This window comes from Haliotis rufescens, unplaced genomic scaffold, assembly GCF_023055435.1.
Source record: "Haliotis rufescens isolate VD_foot unplaced genomic scaffold, xgHalRufe1.0.p SCAF_3, whole genome shotgun sequence".
Lineage (NCBI taxonomy): Eukaryota > Metazoa > Mollusca > Gastropoda > Lepetellida > Haliotidae > Haliotis > Haliotis rufescens.
The window spans coordinates 4,495,920-4,519,205 of NW_025964001.1; the positions used below are offsets into that span (position 1 = coordinate 4,495,920).

The 23,286-nt window shown below is 40.3% G+C and overlaps 2 protein-coding genes across 7 annotated transcripts in view; both read right to left on the bottom strand.

The window, feature by feature from the left end:
* LOC124131840 (ras guanyl-releasing protein 3-like) overlaps window positions 1-23,286 on the bottom strand; it is a 94,555-nt gene that overhangs the window by 33,588 nt on the left and 37,681 nt on the right. For all 6 annotated transcript variants that reach the window (XR_006860723.2, XM_046495332.2, XM_046495336.2 and 3 more), the window contains 5 exons: window positions 11,572-11,775; window positions 9,215-9,320; window positions 3,989-4,102; window positions 2,342-2,473; window positions 901-1,051 (listed from right to left, as the gene is read on the bottom strand). Coding sequence is in view for 5 of the 6 variants with exons in the window: in XM_046495332.2 (XP_046351288.1) it covers window positions 901-1,051; window positions 2,342-2,473; window positions 3,989-4,102; window positions 9,215-9,320; window positions 11,572-11,695 (627 nt within the window). In the remaining variant the exon portion in view is untranslated. The remainder of the gene's footprint in view (window positions 1-900; window positions 1,052-2,341; window positions 2,474-3,988; window positions 4,103-9,214; window positions 9,321-11,571; window positions 11,776-23,286) is intronic.
* Window positions 16,092-17,938, bottom strand: LOC124131842. The gene is made up of 3 exons (XM_046495337.2): window positions 17,138-17,938; window positions 16,715-16,853; window positions 16,092-16,589 (listed from the first exon to the last, which is right to left on the bottom strand). Exons 1-3 carry the CDS (start codon window positions 17,271-17,273, stop codon window positions 16,547-16,549), a joined length of 318 nt encoding a protein of 105 aa, XP_046351293.1. The 5' UTR covers window positions 17,274-17,938; the 3' UTR covers window positions 16,092-16,546.

Below are 23,286 nucleotides of genomic sequence, written 5' to 3' on the forward strand. Positions count from 1 at the left end.
AGTACCAAGCTACGATAATTCAGCCTTCATCCATCAGAAATAGGCATTGGATGAGTGAGATTTGCAGTTGAATTCCACAGGCTGCAATATCATGGCAGATTCTAGTCTGGACCAGAAAATCCAGGGACTGACTATATGCTAGTAACCAAGTAAACTGGCCCTACCACCTGATCTATTAAAAGAACCACTAGACATTGTCCACATTACTGTTATAATGTGTAAGCATGTGTAAGCTCGATTCAGATTGGACCATTTCGGACTTTCAGCCAATGAAAAGTGCCGATACATAAGGCAATGACTAACAGGAAATTTACATTCAATAACTGAAACAGTCCACCTCCAGTGCAGTGATGACAGCATTACACCACTGCAACAAGCTAATTTGCATATCACGTGAGCAGACTTTTCACATTTGTAAACAAAAGTACCTATTCTAAAATCAGAGTAGACCGGCCTGTGGACCTATTCTGCCCTGAACACCCACACTGGTCCCATAGTCCCATAGGGCAGGGAGCCCTTGATATTGTAATCATCAATCTTTCCCAGAGAACACACGCAAGTCGCTGTTACAATCAACACACGTCTTTATTCCATTACAGTAGAAATCAAACTGTCCTAATGGTCTTACTGCCCTCTCCTTCTTTCTATTCTTACCGTGCACCCACTTACCTAGCAACACATACCCTACGTCTGCCATATAATTTAGAGTTATCTCCCTAACACTGTCCATCCATGTATGGGAACACTAGTTACCTCCCCTTACTCTACAATATCAAGAAAGGCTGCAGGTGTAAAGTCAACAAAGTGAAATGTTTCTGCTTCATGTGCTAAATCCTTGCTTCAATAACTCTTTAATAAACAACTTAAAATTAAGAAATAGGCCAAAAATGTCCAACTCACATGAATTCTCCTAAACGCCTTAAACTCAAGATACGTCAGCTGTTCTGCTAACTCATCTGGCTCTAAATGATTGAAGACAAGTGACACTTTACGCGAATGTTTCCGGGACGGCTGACGAACAGACATATTCCTCATCCAGTCATAAGAAGGTCTGAAACAGACATTGAAAATATCAACACAGAAATTTTCTAAACTGTGGAAGCCCACTTATCAAGAGTTGCCTTTTTCATGGAATCATCTGGATAAACAAACTACGGGATAAATAAATCACTAAGTAAACTGACCAGAGTTAGCTCCCCTACCAACTCAAAAAACATATAGTCAAACACCTTTGCGTCGAAGTTGATGGGACCTACGTGAATAAGTTATACAAGGTTCAACACAACCAAAAATGATGAATAATAAAGGAATATGCTGGGACCAAGCTTTAACTTCAAGACAAACGTAATTTTGACACATTAAAGTTCGACACAAGGGTGTTTAACTACACAACAAAAAGCTAACTTACACACACACACACATTCTCTTTTAAGAATTGTTGCCATGTTACCACATCTGCCTGTCAAAGGCAAACAACCAATCATGGAAGAGGTCTTCTTGTTTTGAAAGCCATCAAATCAGTGTAAAATTCCTAATTGACAATTATGCCAAATAATAATTGGATTCATAGCCAGTTTATCATTCCAAACAGAATCATAATCCACACTGATCAAAGACTGCCCAACCCCTTCGATATTGGCTGCCGTATGACGACCTACTAAACAAACATCGTCATACATTGGTGTTGTCTTGAATGTGATCCACAATAGTGTGCAAGTGCCTTGTTGGTAAGTGTAATTCACTATCCAGTTCCAGAAACTGGATGTCCACATAAGCGGAGCATTTCATAAACTATTTTTTCGTTTTTCATAAAATTTGTCCTTTAGGCAGGTTTCCAGATAAGTAGGGTTCTGTGGTTACAATCACATCATCATAACAATGTCAAACCACACCTACAGTCAAACACACAATTCCATGGAAACGATGCAAAATATTTTTTTTATGAACAGATTTTGGGGGGGGGGGGAAGTAGGATCCAGGATATAAAATTGTCACCCTTAACACCCTAACTTTGTTCAAAACCAACAATATCTAAATCACACACAGTTTAGTGACATAGTTTGACATTCATAGTGAATACACTCCCACAAGCAACATCTGTCCCTTCTGAAAATAAAATGGTTGCAGAATATCAACTGTTTCTTCAAGATAATTTGAAAAACAGATAATTCAAAAACAGAGAAAATGTGACAATAATGATGAAATCAGAAAAATAACTTCATTAAACATCCTTCAGACAAAACCAAAACCAATCAAGAAACAACACAATTCTAATTAACGCTAATGTCACCCAAGTCTGGAAATTGCAGACCATTTTGATTTATGAATGTTATTAACTCACACTTTGGACAAATCAATGAGTTCCTTGAGCTGAACATTGCCTTCTGATTGGAGGAGACATCCAAGCTGTTCAACAGCTTTGACCAATCGTGCGTCTAGATCAAAATGAACAGGGAAGTGCCGTATCCAATATCTGCAAACAACACAAATACATCCACAGTAGTGCTAAAGCTGATACACTCAGGCCTGAATAATGGACACATACTCAAAAGGAGATTATCTCCCTTGCATACCTAAGCGTCATTTTTTTTAATGTCAGTTCATTGCAAGTCTGTTTACTTTTTGTCAAAAAGGTTAAGTCAAACAATTCCTCTTGTATGCTTGGATTAGAAAATAAGCACACTTTCCACACAATATGCTATTTTGATTATTTTGTGTCTGCTACTGAATCCATAAAACAAAAATAATTGGTCTGGGTGAAACAGAAGACACAGACCAAATCTGGACTATCGTTGTGTCACACAGACAATGCAGAGGACACTTCCTTGTCAAAACTATGTCAGATTGTGGTGTGGAAAGCCAAACATTGCTCACTTGTCTTCTGATGTGTTACCTGTTAAACTCTATTTGTCTGATTTTGTTTTTTGTTTGTTTGTTGTTTAATGCCGCACTCAGCAATATTTCAGCTATATGACGGCGGTCTGTAAATAATCAAGTCTGGACCAGATAATCCAGTGATTGATATCATGAGCATCGATCTACACAATTGGGATACGACATGCATCAACCAAGTCAGCCAGTCTGACCATCCGATCCCGTTTGCAGCCTCTTACGACAAGCATAAGTCGCCTTTGACGGCAAGAATGGGTTCCTGAAGACCTACTCTACCCCGAATCTTCACTGGTCCTATTTGTCAGAGATGAAGGCCACTATGTAATAGACATTAAATTTCAACTAGTGCATGGGATTATGTGTCAATCTCAAACAGTTTGAACTCAAGGCACCAGCTGAAATATTGATTGTTTTTCAACAGGTTGTGCCTAGAGTATATCAATGACAAAGACTTCACAAATATCACTAACCACATGAACTGAAATTTAAACTCCAGGCGAAAAATGCTCCACAATAAAAATAATTATGACACTTGTCAAAATACCAGTGCATCCGTGTTTTATTGTAGCGTCTGAAGAATGTGGAACTTTGGTACAAGCATCAAAAGTGAGAAAAGCTAACATGTCCAACAGTCAACAAACCGGTTTGGGCACAAGAAGCCGCAAGTTTCAGGTTTCAGGTGCACTATAAAAGTCATTGACTTACTGGAGAAGATATCGTAGAATACTGACCTTCACCTTGTATTGCTGTGTGGGACACTGAAGAATACTGACCTTCACCTTGCATTGCTCTATGGGACAGTGAAGGATACCGACATTCACCTTGTATTGCTCTGTGGGACACTGAAGAATACCGACCTTCACCTTGTATTGCTCTGTGGGACACTGAAGGATACCGACATTCACCTTGTATTGCTCTATGGGACACTGAAGAATACCGACCTTCACCTTGTATTGCTGTGTGGGACACTGAAGAATACCGACCTTCACCTTGTACTGCTGTGTGGGACAGTGAAGGATACCGACCTTCACCTGGTATCGCTCTATGGGACACTGTAAGCTAATGCTGGATTACGATAGACACAGTGACAAGTTACCTGACAGCCTGACATATTTTGGCCTTGTATTGCTGTATGGGACACTGTTGGACTGTGGGAAGGTGATGACAGGCTGCCACATCACACGAGATCGTTTCATCGCAACCCTGGTAACTGATTAAGTGTTAAGGGTATTTGCAAAAATGAAGTACAACCATAGTCTTCAATGACACATATTTTGATTTCAAATGTTTCAAGAAACAAGTGGGTTTCACCAAAGTGGTGAAAGTCTGAGACCTGCATCACTTTCCTCTCACATTAAGCTGACATGCCATAATATGTTACTGGAATACTGTTCAAAGCAGCATTAAACTCACTCACTCACAATAAATTCACATTTTCAATAGAGTCCAAGTCTAAAGTAGGTACCACTACGACAAGAGTTTAGCTAGACTTAAAAGGCTACATTCAAAATGAAGCACAATGAGTGAGTGAGTGAGTGAGTGAGTATGGTTTTACGCCGCTTTTAGCAATATTCCAGCAATATAATGGCGGGGGACACCAGAAATGGGCTTCACACATTGTACCCATGTCGGGAATCGAACCCGGGTCTTTGGCGTGACGAGCGAACGCTTTAACCACTAGGCTACCCGACCGCCCTGAAGCACAATGACATTTGGAGAAATAACCCTGAGTCTCCAGATTTTGCAAGAACACACCAAACTACACCAATGCTTGGTTATGTTCTCTTGTCAAAGGTCGCGACTAAAACTTCAATTACGGCTACAAAAAACAGTAACATATTTACAACTGCTAAATTCTGATCTAACCACCACACATTAACATCTGTATAACCCAACTAGCAAGGGAATAAAATGGCATTTTAAATATGGCTTCCATGGCAGCCATGCTTAATGACTTAATCAATCTTAATAACTGAGTAGAATTGTGAGTGCAACTTTAATGATGCTAGTTTTGATCATCATTGTGAAGTTCAGCTTCAAAAGCCTTTTGAGTATTAGAGTGAGTGAGGTTTTACACATCTTTCCGAGGCAAGAGAGTTAACTGACTATAAAAGTCCAGTTTCCACCCTTGCCGAAATAGGCTCGTATTATGGAGTTACAGTTTGGCTGGACTAACGAGTCTATGCATAGTCCAATCAAAATCACGCACTGAAATCGAAATCCGGTTCGTAAACTGTCGTGCAGATTTCTGTCGATTGCAGGATTTGCAAAGCATGTGCAATGCCAACTCGTTGTAAACAGTTATTTTCCAAATCTTTCCATGTTTTTAATCAAGGTGCTCACGTGATTTGATGCATTTCGCGGTGTAAGAGACGTTTTATCACAATATAGATCTTGATTATCGATCAGATCGTCCTGACTGGGCGCCACCATTTTGGGTGAAGCAAACGCAAGTGATACAAGAGATGGAATCTTATTGGTCCATAGGAGAGGCTTAGAGGGGACATAAATGGTTATAGCCACTGGTGGCGCTACGATTGAGCCCAGGAATTCTAGCCTAGTTCGGCAAGGGTGGAAACTGGACTTTTAAAGTCAGTTAACTCTCTTGCCTCAGGAGGATGGGTTTTACGCCACTTATACCAATATTCCAACAATATCACGGCGAGGGGGAGGACACCAGAAATGGGCTTCACACATTGTACTTCCTGTGAGTATTAGAGAAAATATTAAGAACATAAAAGTTTACAAAGAGACTACAATCAATTGCAAACACATCCTGATATAAGGTCTCATGCACTTAGTCCAAAATGCTGTTACTTTTTTCCATTTCAGATTTCAACAAAACTCTCTTCTCCATTACCGAATGTAAGTATGTAAGTTCGTTGCTTTTCATAGAGATGTGTCACAGCTGACACAGAGACACTAATTATGTAAACAAAGTTTTTTTCTGTGTCACATGTGTCTGTGCTCAAACCTGGCGCCAGCTGCCAGGTGGGGATTGATTGACAAACAATTATTATTTTCACCATCAAATCCCAAATCCAATCAATACATGGTAAATTAACAACACAAAGAGTTATCCCAAGAAATACAATTGATCAAATATTTCCTGAATTTAATTATACAACAGAATAAGAGATATGGTGTTATCAACCAGGACATAATGCCCACTACACAAAGTGATCTTAGAGCTATGGCAATCACACAAGTCTATGGGTAATTATACGAGGTATGACAGGCAGTGCATAAAGGTCACCTTGTTAAATAGCCACATTATACTCCACAGTTTAACCCACGGTGATGGACAAAATGTTATCAGCATTTGTCCACAAAGAGTGAGTGAGTGAGTGAGTGAGTGAGTGAGTGAGTGAGTGAGTGAGTGAGTGAGTGAGTGAGTGAGTGAGTGAGTGAGTGAGTGAGTGAGTGAGTGAGGTTTTACGCCACTTTTAGCAATATTCCAGCAATATCTCGGCAGGAGACACCAGAAATGTCCAAAGAGATAAAGACCACTGCATGAGCATGTGTGTCATACTGATGTCACTAAACAAAGTTTGAAAGATGTGAAGTAAGACCATTGTTATGTCCCTTGTTACCTCTAACTCATTGTGTATATGAAGATATGCTTTTATTTATACAGGTGAAACATGTACAAAATGAGAAAATATTCAAGGGATGAAAAATTTGAAAACCTTCTATTTTCTAAAAAGGTTAATTTGAAGATTTAAAATCATAGTTTATAATTTAGCATGTCACTCTGTAACACTGAGTGAGTGAGTTTGGTTTGACGCCGCTTTTAACAGTATTCCAGTTATATCGCGGCGTGTCAGTTTAATGTGGGAGGAAAGCCCGAAGTGATGCAAGTCTCAGACGTTTACCACTTAGGTGAAACGCACGAGCACGGGTATGGTGCTGACAAACCTAGAAACATAATCGGGGCGAACCGGGATTCGAACCCACAATCATAGGTTTCTGGCGTGCCCAAGGGACGCAACTCTGCACAGCGAATCGCGGCGCCTTAGACGACTGGGCCATCCGTGCCCCCTCACTCTGTAACATGACATCAAGGATGGCAGACCATGTTTTGAAGCTAACAGTGTTCACATGACATCAACAATGAAAAACAGGCCGCATTAACATGACATCAACAATGATAGACCAGCGCCACTACACATGACTTCAACAATGATAGACCAGTGTCATTTCATATGACATCAACGATGGTAGAACAGCGCCATTTCACATGACGTCAACAATGGTAGACCAGTGCCATTTCACATGACGTCAACAATGACAGACCAGTGCCATTTCACATGACAGCAACGATGATGTTGGTATTCGGCTAACAATCGTGATGGGCACTGCAATCCTTGTTGCACTTTCGCTTTGCATGGACTTGATAAACTCTTGAACCATATGGTCATAAACAATGTTATCGACCTGAGCATCAACATAATACCACACAGGCATATATACAGTGTTATCAACCATGACACGGAGATCAATAAAAGGCTATATTTAGTCATTACCATACGAAACATACATTAACACATTATCTACAGAATTAATATTTGATATTGATATGTAAAGATTGTAACAAAAGTGTGGAGTTAATAATTCATTGTTCTACTTCATTATCAATTCAGGCATATTCACTGCATTATTACATGTCTGATAAAAGTGGTTCTTTTTATAGTTGACACAGAAAACACTCCATGAGCGAATGTGACTGGGTGCACCTGGTTCATATCTGCCTGCTGAGTGAACTGCGCTACTCCACTTAATGCATCTTGCAGTTTTACCTCATTATAATGCACAAACTATATGTAATATTTCTACATCTTACACCTTCACCTCATTTAAACGCATCTTTCTCTTACACCTAATTACTAACAGCCTTTAAAATTCATACTTGTCTCCTAGCCAGAGACTACTAAATTGTGTTTGGGATATGCAAAAATCCAATAGTGCTAGTCTTCATTGACTTGAAGCATTTGAGGGCAATAATTTTCAACCACTTCTCAATGCTTCAATTTCGCTACAAATTGGAACTGGATTGGGATTTATGTAATCTGACAGAAAATGTAAACATAGAAAACCTATTTAAGTATGACAAGCAACAAAATTTGGACCAGTAAAATAAGGTTTACACTAGTTCTCCTGGACCAGTTCTAAAAAGCAAAATAAATTTCTAAGGCTGACAAGATCTCTCGGGTCTTACGAACATTATCAAACTGCCCATTACTTTTGACCTATTTGGCTCATTATTGACCTTGACTCGTGTACATGCACATATAACCTGTCTAGAAACTGAACTGACATTCAATCCATCATATCTGACCAATCCGACCTTGCCCTGGTTTTCAAAAGGGACTGTCCACTTACCAACTTTGATCAAAATCTATCCCTATTGTTTTAAGTAACGATCTAGAATACAAAATGTGGTGGATGATATATGTGCAGATGGAGAGAGGTTGTGATACCTCTACTGTTGGCCAGCCGAGTGAGTAACACACTGCACATTACCACCAATCATATAAATGTTAATAATATTTTATGGTGCACAAGCAGTTTCTCAATCTGACAAGAATTGACTCAAAAAAGATTTAAAAATCATTCCTGTATGTCAAACTGAACAGTCTTACTTTAATCACTGAAGACTAAGGTGATCTGTGAACATACCTTTCATGAGTGAGTGAGTATGTTTTTTTGCCGCTTTTAGCAATATTCCAGTCTTTAATGAGTTCACACTAGTTCTGTGATCAAATAAGTGAGTGAGTGAGTGAGTGAGTGAGTGAGTGAGTGAGTGAGTGAGTGAGTGAGTGAGTATTGTTTTACACCGCTTTTAGCAATATTTCAGCAATATCACGCTGGGGGGCACCAGAAATGGGCTTCACACAATGTACCCAAGATGGCAATCGAACCGGGTCCTCAGCATGATGAGCAAACACTTTAACTACGAGACTACCCGACTGTCCCCTGTGATCAAATGTCCACCATTGGCATGAACAATGTAAAATATTACTGTGATGGTCTACTTATCAAAATAACTGTTCCCGTTCCATCTTTTCCCAAGAGGGGCGGTCGGGTAGCCTAGGTGTTAAAGTGTTTGCTTGTCACGCTGAAGACCCAGGTTCGAATCCTGACATGGGTACAATGTGTGAAACCCATTTCTGGTCTCCCCCGCCATAATGTTGCTGGAATATTGCTAAAAGCGGCCTAAAACCATACTCACTCGCTCACTCATTTCCCAAGTAATTTTCTTGGAAATCTTCTCTGCACGATTTGGCTATTATTATTGGATTAGAGCTTTGATGAAGGATACAGATCTATGAAGGCCTGAGCAAGATCTTCGGACTTCATGAACCATTGGTGCATGAGGTAGAAGACCCGAGCATACTCCTCCTGCCGCTCACACGGGCCCGCCTCACCTGCAACACAAACCACAAGATTGGAGACACCCTATCACACAGCACCCCTTGCCACCACACCCCTATCACACAGCACCCCTTGCCACCACACCCCTATCACACAACACCCCTTGCCACCACAGCCCACCACCATCACACAACACCCCTTGCCACCCTAGCCCACCACCATCACACAACACCCCTTGCCACCCTACCCTTTCAAACACCCCTTGCAACCCCAACTCCTCAAACAACAGCCCTTGCCACCCAACCCCCCTCACACAACCCCCCTCACCACCCCACCTCCTCAAACAACAGCCCTTGCCACCCAACCCCTTCAAACACCCCTTGCCACCCAACCCCTTCAAACATCACCCCTTGCCTCCCCACCCCAATTACACAACAACCCATGCCTCCCCACCTCAATCACACAACACCCCATGCCACCCAACCCCCATCACACAACAACCCATGCCACCCAACCCCCATCACACTACACCCCTTGCCACCCCCCACCCACTTCAGACAACACCCCTTGCCACCCTACCCTTTCAAACACCCCTTGCAACCCCAACTCCTCAAACAACAGCCCTTGCCACCCAACCCCCCTCACACAACCCCCCTCACCACCCCACCTCCTCAAACAACAGCCCTTGCCACCCAACCCCTTCAAACACCCCTTGCCACCCAACCCCTTCAAACATCACCCCTTGCCTCCCCACCCCAATCACACAACAACCCATGCCTCCCCACCTCAATCACACAACACCCCATGCCACCCAACCCCCATCACACAACAACCCATGCCACCCAACCCCCATCACACTACACCCCTTGCCACCCCCCACCCACTTCAGACAACACCCCATGCCACCCAACCCCCATCACACAACACCCCTTGCCACCCCCCACCCACTTCAGACAACACCCCATGCCACCCAACCCCCATCACACAACACCCCTTGCCACCCCCCACCAACTTCAGACAACACCCCATGCCACCCAACCCCCATCACACAACACCCCTTGCCACCCAACCCCCATCACACAACACCCCATGCCTCCCCACCCCAATCACACAACACCCCATGCCACCCAACCCCCATCACACAACACCCCATGCCTCCCCACCCCAATCACACAACACCCCATGCCACCCAACCCCCATCACACAACACCCCTTGCCACCCCCCACCCACTTCAGACAACAACCCAACTCTCCAGGAATCGCACATTCACTCACTATCACCACACACAAAGCCTCAAACAACACACTGGACTGCACCATAGTAAACACATCCTTATTTACATCACTGTCTGTGCTAGGTAACATTGCCACAGCTTGCTACAGATAAGAGCTCCTACTTCCTCTTTCATATTCTGATAGTGACATATTATTATTCTCTAGATATGAAACACGGAAGGCACACAGTCAAGGCTCATTGTCATAATGTAGCTGTGTATAGTTGATCTGGATCTGGAGTTGGCCCTTGTTACAAAGCGATCTTATCGCAAAGGGGGTCTAACTTTAATAACACAGATTAACGAATAATAGTGTTATATTTGAGAAAAATATTAATAGTATTGTGAGATATTTTACTTAATTCAAAGGCCACAATGCAGCAGGAAAAACAGGATTGCTGCTACACTCATAGCCTCTACATGAATATCTAGTCTGTAAAATGCCTAAAGTTGCCATGTGTTAACATTGCAACACAACACATACAGCATTGCAATAAGTTTTAAAAATGAGCATGATGAAGTATTATTATTCATAATTTCATGTGTGTGTTAAAGGAGTTATCAATATCATCAATTGTTAAATAAAATAATTGATAACTGCTGCTGAAATTATCATATTAATAAAATAACAGGAAAGCAACATTTTAGTGAGTGAGTGAGTGAGTTGGGTTGGGTTAAACGCCGCTTTTAACAGTATTCCAGTTATATCGCGGTGTGTCAGCTTAATGTGGGAGGAAAGCCTGAAGTGATGCAGGTCTCAGACGTTTACCACTTTGGTGAAACCCACGAGCACGGGTATGGTGCTGACAAACCTAGAAACATAATCGGGGCGAACCGGGATTCAAACTCACAATCATAGGTGTCTGGCGTGCCTAAGGGACGCAACTCTGCACAGCGAATCGCAGCGCCTTAGATGACTTAGAAGAATGTTCAAATGTTTTTCATATTTAGTGATGATATTGTATGGAAGAATATTGACAATATCCTGAAAGTGTTCTAATGCCATTGTCTACGAAAATCAGTGACTTACAGAAGACTTCAACGCAGAGCTGGATGAGACGTTCCGGCGTTGCGGCGCGGATGTTGACGCCGGGTAGCACCGGTCTGTCCTCCTCCATCAGAGCCACGCCCACCAGGAGATCCACGCCCTGCATTGGCGGCGGCGACTCGGGGGGTCTGCAGCAGCGGTGGCGGCGGCAACTCCGCCACAGGGGTCACTCACTCCAGGGACACACTGCAACAAAACAACAGACATCAATAACACTGTAACAGAACGTCAAACATCTTGCAACACTGACAGTCATGTTGCACAGAATGTCAAACATCTTGCAACACTGACAGTCATGTTACAGTCTCCAAAAATCACTTGGTGTTGATATCACCCCAACCTGAATAGAAAGAATCACACATTAGTGTAGTCTGTGTATCATCAGAGTGAGTGAGTGAGTGAGTGAGTGAGTGAGTGAGGGAGGGAGGGAGGGAGGGAGGGAGGGAGTTGAGTTAAATGTTCCAGTTATATCACGGCGTGTCAGCTTGATGTGGGAGGAAAGCCTGCAGTGATGGAGGTCTCAGACGTTTACCACTTTGGTGAAACTCATGAAAAACAAAATACTGACAAATCTGAAACATAATCTGGGTGGACCAGGATTTGAACCCACAGCCATAAGTTTCTGGCTTGCCCATGGGACGCAACTCTGCACAGCAAATTGCATCACCTTAGACAACTCTCCCATCTGTGTCCCCATCATTTGAGTGAAACTGTGTGATTTGACTGATCTTTTACAGGAAACCTAGCGGTTGAAAAAACCTAATCCACATTTAAGTCATCACTTACAACATGTATGGTATTCTGCCCCTGAAATACCCCAAATGCCAACTTAACTGAGACAATTCAAAACAACTTCAACATAAAGAAAACTAATTAGGTAATAATTAAAAAAAATTAAAATAATTTCTCACAAACTTTCCTGTTTTCGCACAAAACAAAATTTCAAGAAGGAAATGTGAAACCTTAAACCCTAACAAAAGTTGGCGATGTTAATGACCCGTAACACCTTTGCACCTGGTAACATCACTGACACACCTATGCTTGTTGTAAGAGGCTACTATGCTAGTCATAATAGGTTACAAACGGGGTCGTGTGACTTGCTTGATGCATGTCATCGTATCCCAATTGCGTACCACGAATAGCTTGAAAAGTGATGCGGCGCAAAACAATATTAACTCATTCATTCCAAATTGAATAGATCGATGTTCATGATGTCAATCACTGGATTACTTACAGACCACCATCCCATAGCTAAAATATTACTGGGTGTGACGTTAAACAACAAACAAACAAACAAACTTGACTAACAAAGTACCTGTCCTACACATACATGAGGAAAGTTGACAGCTGCCGATGAGGACAGACCACACGGAAGAAAACTGCCTGTTTGATCAATATGATTACAATATCGCAAGTGAGCTTGATTAGGTCAGCACCTCCCTGCCTATACACATGCAGGGAAAGTCTCATGTCTCGTGACTGAGAAGGAAATATAGCAATTATCACCCTTGGCAAAGGTGAGATAACTGGACATAATAACTTGTATCTACAAGCTTCCATTTCCCTCTTGATTGGCCCTATATGATGACATCTGTCAGCACCTGTCTCATAGAAAAAGACAATGTATTGAACACAATGTTGTTCACTAACTCCAGGAATGTATTTAGGATTCTAAACTGTCCTTGGCAGGCAACTTTGGAAAAATTGGGAAAACAATTAAGTTCCAATTTTCTTTAATACAGAGGTATTTTCACATTGAACTTACACATTGCATTTTTAATGAAACAATGTTATAATAAGCATTAATGTTTTGTTATAACTATAACAGTTTAGTTGGGATATGGTTAATTCCAATTTGGGATCTTTTACGGACATCGCTGCAGACGAGGACCCAACTATCAGCCTCCACACAGATCTAGATATGTCCATGTCAGAAACTGGCACCAGTTCTATAGTCCATGCTAAATTGCCAAATAGTTTAACACTTTATGACTTAGTTACCCCACTGCCACTGAAGGCTGGTCAAAAAAAGAAAACATTTGACATCAAATTGAATTGTCTCTAACAGAATTTCTGTATCTTTGTAACAGGAGGTAAATTAAGTTTTGGGCCCAAAGTGGAAACTTTAAAACTACAACTAAAAAGAATGTGTTCGGCCAACCATATGAGAGCATGACATCAGATATTTACTTGATGTTTAAATCCTCAGAAAAAGGAAGATCGTAATTTCGGACTGACATCCAACAGAATTTCACTTTCAGTTGCCATTAAACAACAGACAATGAATAATGAACAATACCCAGCATTCATCCAAATCTGGTTCACTGAGTGCAGGCTAAATATCATTAGATGCTGTGTTTATGGCTTTTCAGCACACAGCTGTGCGTGAAAATGGTTGAATATTTTCATAAATTTCATCGGCCTGCTAAGTAATTTGTGATATGGGTTTTTTATGCATATCACGGTATCAAGGTAAAAAAAAAGTAGTGGGTTTAATATAAAGTCCAGGATATAGCTGGAATATGAGGGATAGAAATTAACCAAGAAAGTATACAAGCCCAAATGGAGATAAAATATAGCATCACCTCCAAAAGGTTTAAAATTCTACTTGCCTTTAGGTACCTTTACCATAATCCCAACTGGTCTGAACGAGCAGGCTAGTGCTAATTTCTATCCCTGAATATTGCTGTTGTGGTGTTAAACAACAAACAAATGTTCCCAGCTAGATTTAGAAGATATTAGCTGTGGTCACAGACTGATTCATGTGTACTTGTAATTTCACATTTAGATGGCTGGAACTGAGTCCCTGAGTGGCACATCCCGGATATAACCAAGTGAATTTCAAGACTAGATTTCAAATTTTCAATAAATCAGAAACGTTTCTGTATCTCCTAATCTGTTCTCCAACTTTCCGTCCGAGAAAAACAGAAGTCGGTATGTTTGAACAACATTCCCAGGTGTGAGGTCCATGTTCAGTAATCACTTACATATATCCCCCTTGTGATTAAAATCAACTGCCACGTCTTGCTTAATTAGTCCATTTAATTATAGAGTTGTGTATACCTAGGAGGAGGCCCATGAAGATCCGGGTTAGAATTGGTCTTTAGCAGCCTGTGCTTGTCGTAAGAAGAGACTAGCAGGATCAGCTTGCTGACTTTGATGCATGTCAGTTGCATATATCAATGCTCATGAGATCAATCACTGGATTGTCTGGTCAAGATTTGATTATTTACAGGCCACCGTCATATAGCTGGAATATTGCTGAGTATAGCATTAACCAAGCAACCAACAAACAAACTAGGACAAACATATCCATCTCTTAAAAATCATGACATAATATATGACTTATCAGTACTCACAGTAGGGTATTGTATACTGAATCATCAATACATCATGTGAACATAGCGTTGACAGCTGTTGCAACCAATATTATCCATTTGAATATCTTGATTGGATTTAGAGGTATTGGGATAGACCCAGTTATCAATGTAACGCAAATGTCTACATCCTGATGGCAATACATTGCTAACAAGTTAAAATATCAATAATTTAAATCCATACCCCACTACACTCTTGATAGATGTCTTAAAATGTAAGATATACTGTCAAAAATTCCATTTTCCAAAAATATACCTACTTGATGAGCCACATGGGTATCCATTCAGAAAATTCTCATACATCAATATCAAACAATAATAGCTCCCCAACAACTTCTCAAACAATCTTTTGTTGAATCGAGGACTTGGAAATATGTCTAATATTCCCAAGAAATCTACAGTTAAGGGCGTTTTAGCGTGGGACGACTGTCGCAGAAAAGAAGAGGAACTTGTCATCAATCAGAATACTATTGTAACAGTTGTACCAGAGATGCAATATTATTGCAAAAGTGAAACGCCTCCATCATGTCCATAGTTTCCAGTAATTGCATTAAGCACAGTACTAAACAGGAGTCATCAGGAGATGACATATCCCTTCGGTCTGGAGCAATTTTGGAGGAAATGGAGTTTGGCTACTTATACCCCACTTTTGGTTCATTGCCATTGGATATCTTCAGTTCAATGAAAAAGAAAAAATGCTGTTCAATATCAATACAATATCCCAAATTATCAAAAGGCACCAGTTCACCACTAGACTGATCTGCACAGCAAGTTTCATCAAGAAATATTCAACGATTTAGGAGTTCCGCTCCAGAAGTGGAAAAAGGACAGAGGACAGGACGGACATGCTGGTCGCTATATCCCCTAGTTATCAAACCAGGGTGATAAAAACAGTATCACAATATGTATCACACCACTATCAAACTACATTTCATCCTAAAAATTGATTTCAGATCCAGATGAATGTCAGATGGATTCCACTCAATAATCTGGAGCATCAGAGCAGCCTAGTAATAACATCACCTTGGCTCGTATCTTGGTTCATTTTCCAATATCAGACCTAAATGTTAATTTTTTTTCCAGGGAGCAAAACAGTATATTAAGGAACCAAGAAACTATGCAGGGAGCCAACTTTACAATCTGTAAATGAAATGAAGTCACACTTCACCAAACAACACAAACGTTTGCGGGAACATACACAATTTTATTGATACATTCATATCAACTTGGTACTATTTCAGATTAAGTAGTGATGAAATGAAATTCTGTATCAAAGCCAAAGTAGCCCACTAGTCCAGACACTTTGAATAAGTCAAATTGTCTGGATCAAACACTGCATCTTCCGAACAACAACAGGAACTAGAGTAACTGCACAACATCATGATAGTAGAGTTATCAACTTCTGCTGGCCCCTGCTTGTAGAGAGGATGTCTAGGGCGTGTCCAAGACCTCATCCACCTCAACACAGGTTGTCACAGACAACCTGACTGGGTCCTCCAGGGTATCTACACCAAGTGAGGATCTGGAATCTGAATTAATCCTCTTCTGTCCAGAAAACACACGTTCACAGCTTACAGCAGTTACTGGTATAACAAGCATGATTTCCTCGAGATGAAGGAGATCCTGAAAAAAAATAAAAAATTCAAGATTAACTCATTTTGAAGTTATTAGTTCAATAAACAATACTTGTCAATTCAACTTTTATGTTTTTTATTTAGGGATTGTCACTCAATGACTAAGAAGTTCACCTTGAAGACTGTCTTGTACGGCTCCCTGGGAAGGAGAACTGCAGAGAGACCTGTGTTGCTCTTATCTTGAAACTCTGTGCTGACCAGCTGTTGGAAGAGCTTCCTCTGGTGGGTGGTGGCACACAGATTACATCAATTTCTGTAAAATATCATCATCATCATCATCATCATCATCATCATCATCATTTTGCTTACAGTATCAGAATGAGATTACTTGTAGTACTGTGTTAAATCTATCACAATCATTTCGTAACTTACCAGGGACTTAAATTAAAATATTAAATAATGCAAAGCTACATATATTATTATTTAATAGCTTAACTGACTTTTTAAAGTTTAAAGATATCAAACATTAACACATGGCCAGACAGACACAGCACATTTTACAATTTTAATCAAACAAACTAAAACAAGAACACCAACCTTGACAGTCGACTCTTGAACCAGTCAGGTAGATACTGGACTTTATCCTCCCAATATGATGAAAGGTCTGATGAGCTGTCAGGCCATGTGTCCTGGTGGGAGATCGTAAAGCAGGACACGGCTTTGGCAGTGCCATCAGTAATTTTACTCCAGTGTGCGCCTCCTTGCAGAACTCTGAACCGATCAGACGGACCCTCAGCTGTCTTTCTGGCTGCACATTTGATGTCTGTACAGACAGACATTCAGTGGCATGGTGTTTAAATCCTTCTCAGGCTCATCTTCAGTCTTCTTTAGAAGGACACCCTGCCATTTCCAGGAATGTGTCCAAATGTCCCTCAGGCTGAACACAAACTTCAAGATTCTGGACAGAGGTACTTGGAAGAATTGTTCTCTCATTCTGCAGGTGAAGGCTGAGCTTTGAATGGTAGTCAACAAATCGAGCAGGAAGTGGCAAAATGTGGCACATTTGAATGTTTGTAAGCGGTTGAGCACAAACTTAGTCCTGCCTGCGACTTCAGCATGTTCACTTGTTTCTGAGAGACGTTCTGCATGATCAGTAAGCACACCATACTGACCACTAACACTGGCATTAGTCTTAGGTCTGAGCAAAATACTCAATGCTTTTGCAAGGTGTGGACTTTTATTTCCATAAAATAAATAGCATAAATGCTTATTGAGGCAATTAATTTTATATAAATAATAGCAGGATATTTAAAGAAATTGAATAATCATCATAATTGAGGCTGATTCAATTTGTCTTCTGATGCCAAAAGTCAGACTTATTATTTACACTTAGTCTTAGATGTAACTAATTACTTTGAAAGTCTGTACAAATTTCTGTTACTTGAGAATTAAACTGAGTACAAATTTTAATTTTTTCATAAATGTTTCAGATTATAATTAATTACTTTCAAACTTTTTTAGTCAGACTTTACCTATGAGGTAAACACCCGATTACAATGATCTATGGACATTGATAATTGGCCTTGACCCCTCATTTTTCGGCATGATTTACAGCCGCTCCATCTACGCAAAAAGAAACTACTTTCTCTTGAAAATTTTCTTGCTTCACTTTCAAAAACTGGTTTGAAACAGCTTCTAGAATTCCATCCGCATGGGCGTCATTGAGCTGTGCAAGACCCAAGAGTCTATTCACTGTCTTTTTTCCCTTTACAATTCTAACGATGACAGCTTCTGTCTCCTTGATGGCATTCTCAACCATGACTGAATAGTGGTGACATTTTTTAATTTCATTTTCAACACTGGCCTTCATCTCCGATGCAAACGTCCCAACAAACTTTGGACATTTACCTCTGTGGCATAGTCATATGACACATCAAGGCCATTCGTTTTTGGAAGAAGCAATATAATGTTCTAAATTTTGTAAATGGCAGTTCCTCCATGGCAAATGTATATGCAGTATTCATTTTGATCATCAAGTCCTTTGTAACAAGCTCAGATGTGATACATTCCTGTTTCTGAAAACCTTGAACCACAGGTTTATTACCAGATTCTTTATTTAGACAAATGTCGCTGCAGCGTTGTGTTTTCCGCTCTTTGAATGCTCCACAACTGTCTCCTTCTTAAAGTGTGACGTCCCAGACACAAAGTCTGTGTTCCCAGCAAACATGGGATATGTAGAACAGTATGAGCAAGTCATTAGATCTTCTCCTGCATCATATTTTAACAATACATTCTTCAGCAAGTCTTGTTTGAATTTGTATTGTCTTGTGACAGTGACTTGGCTTTGTTTGGTTTGTTAGACATGTTAGATTTACCGTCTGTTTTGTTACTACGCGCTCTCCTTGATCAGTTGAGTTAGCCGACGATGTCGTACATTCTGAAGCAGACGAATCTCGAGACCTTTCTTCGGCTAAATCTTGGTTTTCACTTCGTGTCACAGGCACAATTATAACATCCGATCATTATCTTTTGATGCTTGACAAACAGAGGAAAAACTTTCCATGTTGACCGGCCGCCATGCTTTTCACTAACCTTTCTGGAAGATCGGTACAGCACATACGCGAATATAAACTTCCTACATCCTTATGAACTCATAACATTACTTACGCTGTCACAAATAACCTATAAGTGCTTCCTTCGATCAATGTGTGGAGCTTGTCTTATGATAAGTGTTTGTTTACCGTTATATTTTTCGTACTGTTGTTTTGATCACGTTGTCAATTTTAAAATCAAAATTAGTTTAGATGCAATACTCGAGTTGGCGACTAACATGAAAATACTGATCGCAAAATAGAAATTTAGATCGCTAAGCTTCCAAATTTGTTGCAAAATTGAGGGCTGAATAATATGTGAAGCCATTTCAAGTCTTCCCAGTAATATTACTAAAGAGTAAAACCTCACTCACACATCCCATTTCGCAACTGAAACAAGAACAGTGCTTTGATGTGATAATACAATGTACCTGTTAATAGCATTATGGATAGCTGTGTCCCCCTCCTGTCTGTTGACCTCGTTATCTCACCTGGACATCACACCTGTCAATATTGTCCGGGAAGTCAGACAGGTGTATCAACACATTCACTACTTCACTTTGATCACAAATTACCATCTGTAAATACCTTTCGCATTTCTCTTTACACAGAGTAGAACAGATTTAATCCTTGCCCCAGGCAGTCCCTGACCCCACCCTCTTCAACCAACATCCCTGGGGTCCATGACAGTTTGCAGGTAGCCCTCGTTAACTACCTGTGTATCTATCTGTCTACCTACCCCATACGTTTACAACATGATTAATCAATGCACACCTGTCCAGATTAGCCAAGGTTATACAGTCAATGTACGATAATGTATTCAAAACAACGTTCCCATTTGTTTTTTTCTCGATGCGGTTTGAATAATGTAGCTGATAATATATGTACTTCAGTTCGGTGTTCTAAACATGGCCTCCACAAAGTAGAAAAAAATTATGGACAACAATTTTTTTATTTACTGTAAAGGCGACGTTTCTGTATAGAACCTTATACTCTTGTCAAGCAAGACAACGGTACAAGGATCTATACCAAAACATCACCATTACAGTAAACAAAGAAATTGTTATCCATAATTTCCTCTAGTTTGTAATCCTTTAACTTCTAAATAATGCCAAACATTTCAAGGCCTCCACAATTTGGCTCAATCTGCTCTTTACATCAGGACTCATCCCTCTATATTAGGCCGAAATCAAATCCTCTGAACTCTCAAAGGATAGACTTACATTTAGTCTCTGAAATCTTATATTACACAATCTCCTTCTTGACTCAATTTTTTTTTTTAAATTCCCTGTGCCGATTTGCGGAACAGAGCTACCTAGAGCTGGCTAGACTTGCTTTTGTATGCATTTCTAGATTTATTTTTTTTCATAATTAAATATATTCCATGGTCATGGTGGAGGACTATCTCAAGGACTGTGGTTGTAAATAAGCAATGTTCACAATTAAGAGGCAACATTGAGATTCGCTGGTGCAGTATATAAAATTAGACACATCAGTGTTATAGCAAGGCCCCCATGACTTTCATGTTATATTTTAAACACTGATATGGACAAAATTTCTATTTCAGGGTCCAGGAAATCTTTTCAGTTGTGGTGTATCGAGTGGTTGATACAGTATTGTATCCTGATACAAGGTCCACAATACACATGAATAATAACTGAAACTGTTGACAGCTGATGCAGATTCTCTAGTATTTTCCTGTTGGCTGTAAATAGCCCAACATTCACAGTGCCCTCACATGCTTTTTTTCCAACAATATCCCATCTCTTAATTTAAAAAATAAATGATTCAGGGTTGTGGTTCACATGCAAAAAGAAAGAATATCAACTAAAGAAATAAAAGTACTGTATCAGGATACAAATCGTATCTCGCAGTAGTTTCTGGATACGTATCGTATCAGCCTGAACATCCCCCATCTTAATACTGTGCCACCTTTTGTGTTGTTGTTGGTTTGTTGTTTAACGCCGCACTCAGCAATATTCCAGCTATATGACGGCGGTCTGTAAATAATCAAGCCTGGACCAGACAATCCAGTAATTGACATCATGAGCAACACAATTGGGGTACGATGACATGCATAAACCAAGTCAGGGAGCCTGACCACCCGATCCCGTTAGTCGCCTCTTACGACAGACATCGTCATGTAGGTAGTGATATATAGATAGTATTGTTAGGCAATGGCATATAGGAAGTGTTATAGAGACAGTGATGCCTTCAGCTGGATTAATCCCTGTGTGGAATAGGGGCGAGGGCAGCTGGTGTTTCCTTACCCAAACAGGATGTTGTATTTAAACTCATTTTACCGATTAATTGTTAATTGTCGTTTTACACACTCAACAATGTATGCAAAGTTATTTTTGTAGGATTGACCTTTTACAGCAAGCATGGGTTGCTGAAGACCGATTTTACCCCGATTTTCACAGGTTTCCATGACACTTAACTAATCCAGTATCCTTTTACAGCAAACATGGGTTGCTGAAGACCAATTCTACCCCGATTTTCACAGGTTTCCATGACACTAAACTAATCCAGTATCCTTTTACAGCAAACACAGGTTGCTGAAGACCAATTCTACCCCGATTTTCACAGGTTTCCATGACACTAAACTAATCCAGTATCCTTTTACAGCAAACACGGGTTGCTGAAGACCAATTCTACCCCGATTTTCACAGGTTTCCATGACACTAAACTAATCCAGTATCCTTTTACAGCAAACACGGGTTGCTGAAGACCAATTCTACCCCGATTTTCACAGGTTTCCATGACACTAAACTAATCCAGTATCCTTTTTCATATAGACATAAAAGTAACAAAATAACTCTCACTTCCAGTCATCCATGACGGAACCATGCCATGCCAAACTCTCTGTGGGTTGTCATGGTAATTACAAGCACCTGCTTCAATGGAACTGGCTTTAATATGACATTATCTCCAAAGCAACTTTAACGTAGAGGGATGGCCTATTTTCTGTGTTGTGTCAACATGAAAGGTGTGATTGACTGGTATCTTAATGTCCGACCTCTTGTCCCTGGTTCACACTGACACAAATACACCCAATATTCATTTGAACTCAGAGCATCGTAGTAACATTGTATAAATTTAGCCATTGTTGCCATATATAGAGCAGTAACGAGGCAATCTGCATGAGAATTAATCAATACCCACTGCATGCATCGTTAGGTGTACAGACAATGAACATTATACAGGTAACCAGTGTGCAGACTCGAGGCACAGCACGGGACATCTTTACCTATGTGCAATACCCATCAAACATTGTCTCTCCCAATCAGGAGACTTTCACCAGCCTCAGCTGAAAGGACACAATTTAGACTGGTGGGGTGGGGTGAAAATGGAGGTAAAAATGGAGGACTGTGAATCTATAAATAAGCCATTGGGATCATGGAGGTCAGAAAAGGACAGGTCACTTCTTTCCGGGGTCCCTGACCTGGGCTCCCTCTCAATCTGAAGCACAACTCAATACATGGAAATGTTAGACTAAAATTTTGAGTGTCACACCACTGCAAACTGATCAGACATCTCTTTAGATCTGTGCTGATCAAAGGTGGTTTACACACTCTATGTATGCAATGTTGTTATTTTTGTAGGATTACCAGAAAAAGCAGAAACAGTATATGCATAACGGCTGAGAATCACAAGATAGAGAAACGTGGCAAACCTATCAGGCAATGAAAACAGTGTTACCGCTGCACCGGTAGCTTTAGGGCACCCCTCTAAATAGGTTTGTTTTGGAAGCCAATTACGAAACGTGTGATTTCAGCAATTTCACATTTAAATACTTTCTACGAATATTATTAATATTTTTCTTGGAAATTTACTAAATGTAAATTGCAATCATTTTTTTACTTGAATTGCCCTTTAAGAACTTGATTCATATGACATTCTTATAATCCATAATGTTTTCACCCGAATTTGTTGTCCAAGTTTCAAATTCGAAATCCGTAGGAACTATGCCTTAAACATTGAAGTAATCAGTTCTGCATACAACATATCTACACGTGCATCCATGCAGATACGTAGTCTACTCATTGTAACATGTCCTCTGACCTCATCAATATTGTCAACATGGTCAAATCAATAACCAGCAAAAGGTCAACATGCATAGTATTGGTTCAAGTCATAATCAGAAACTTCAAG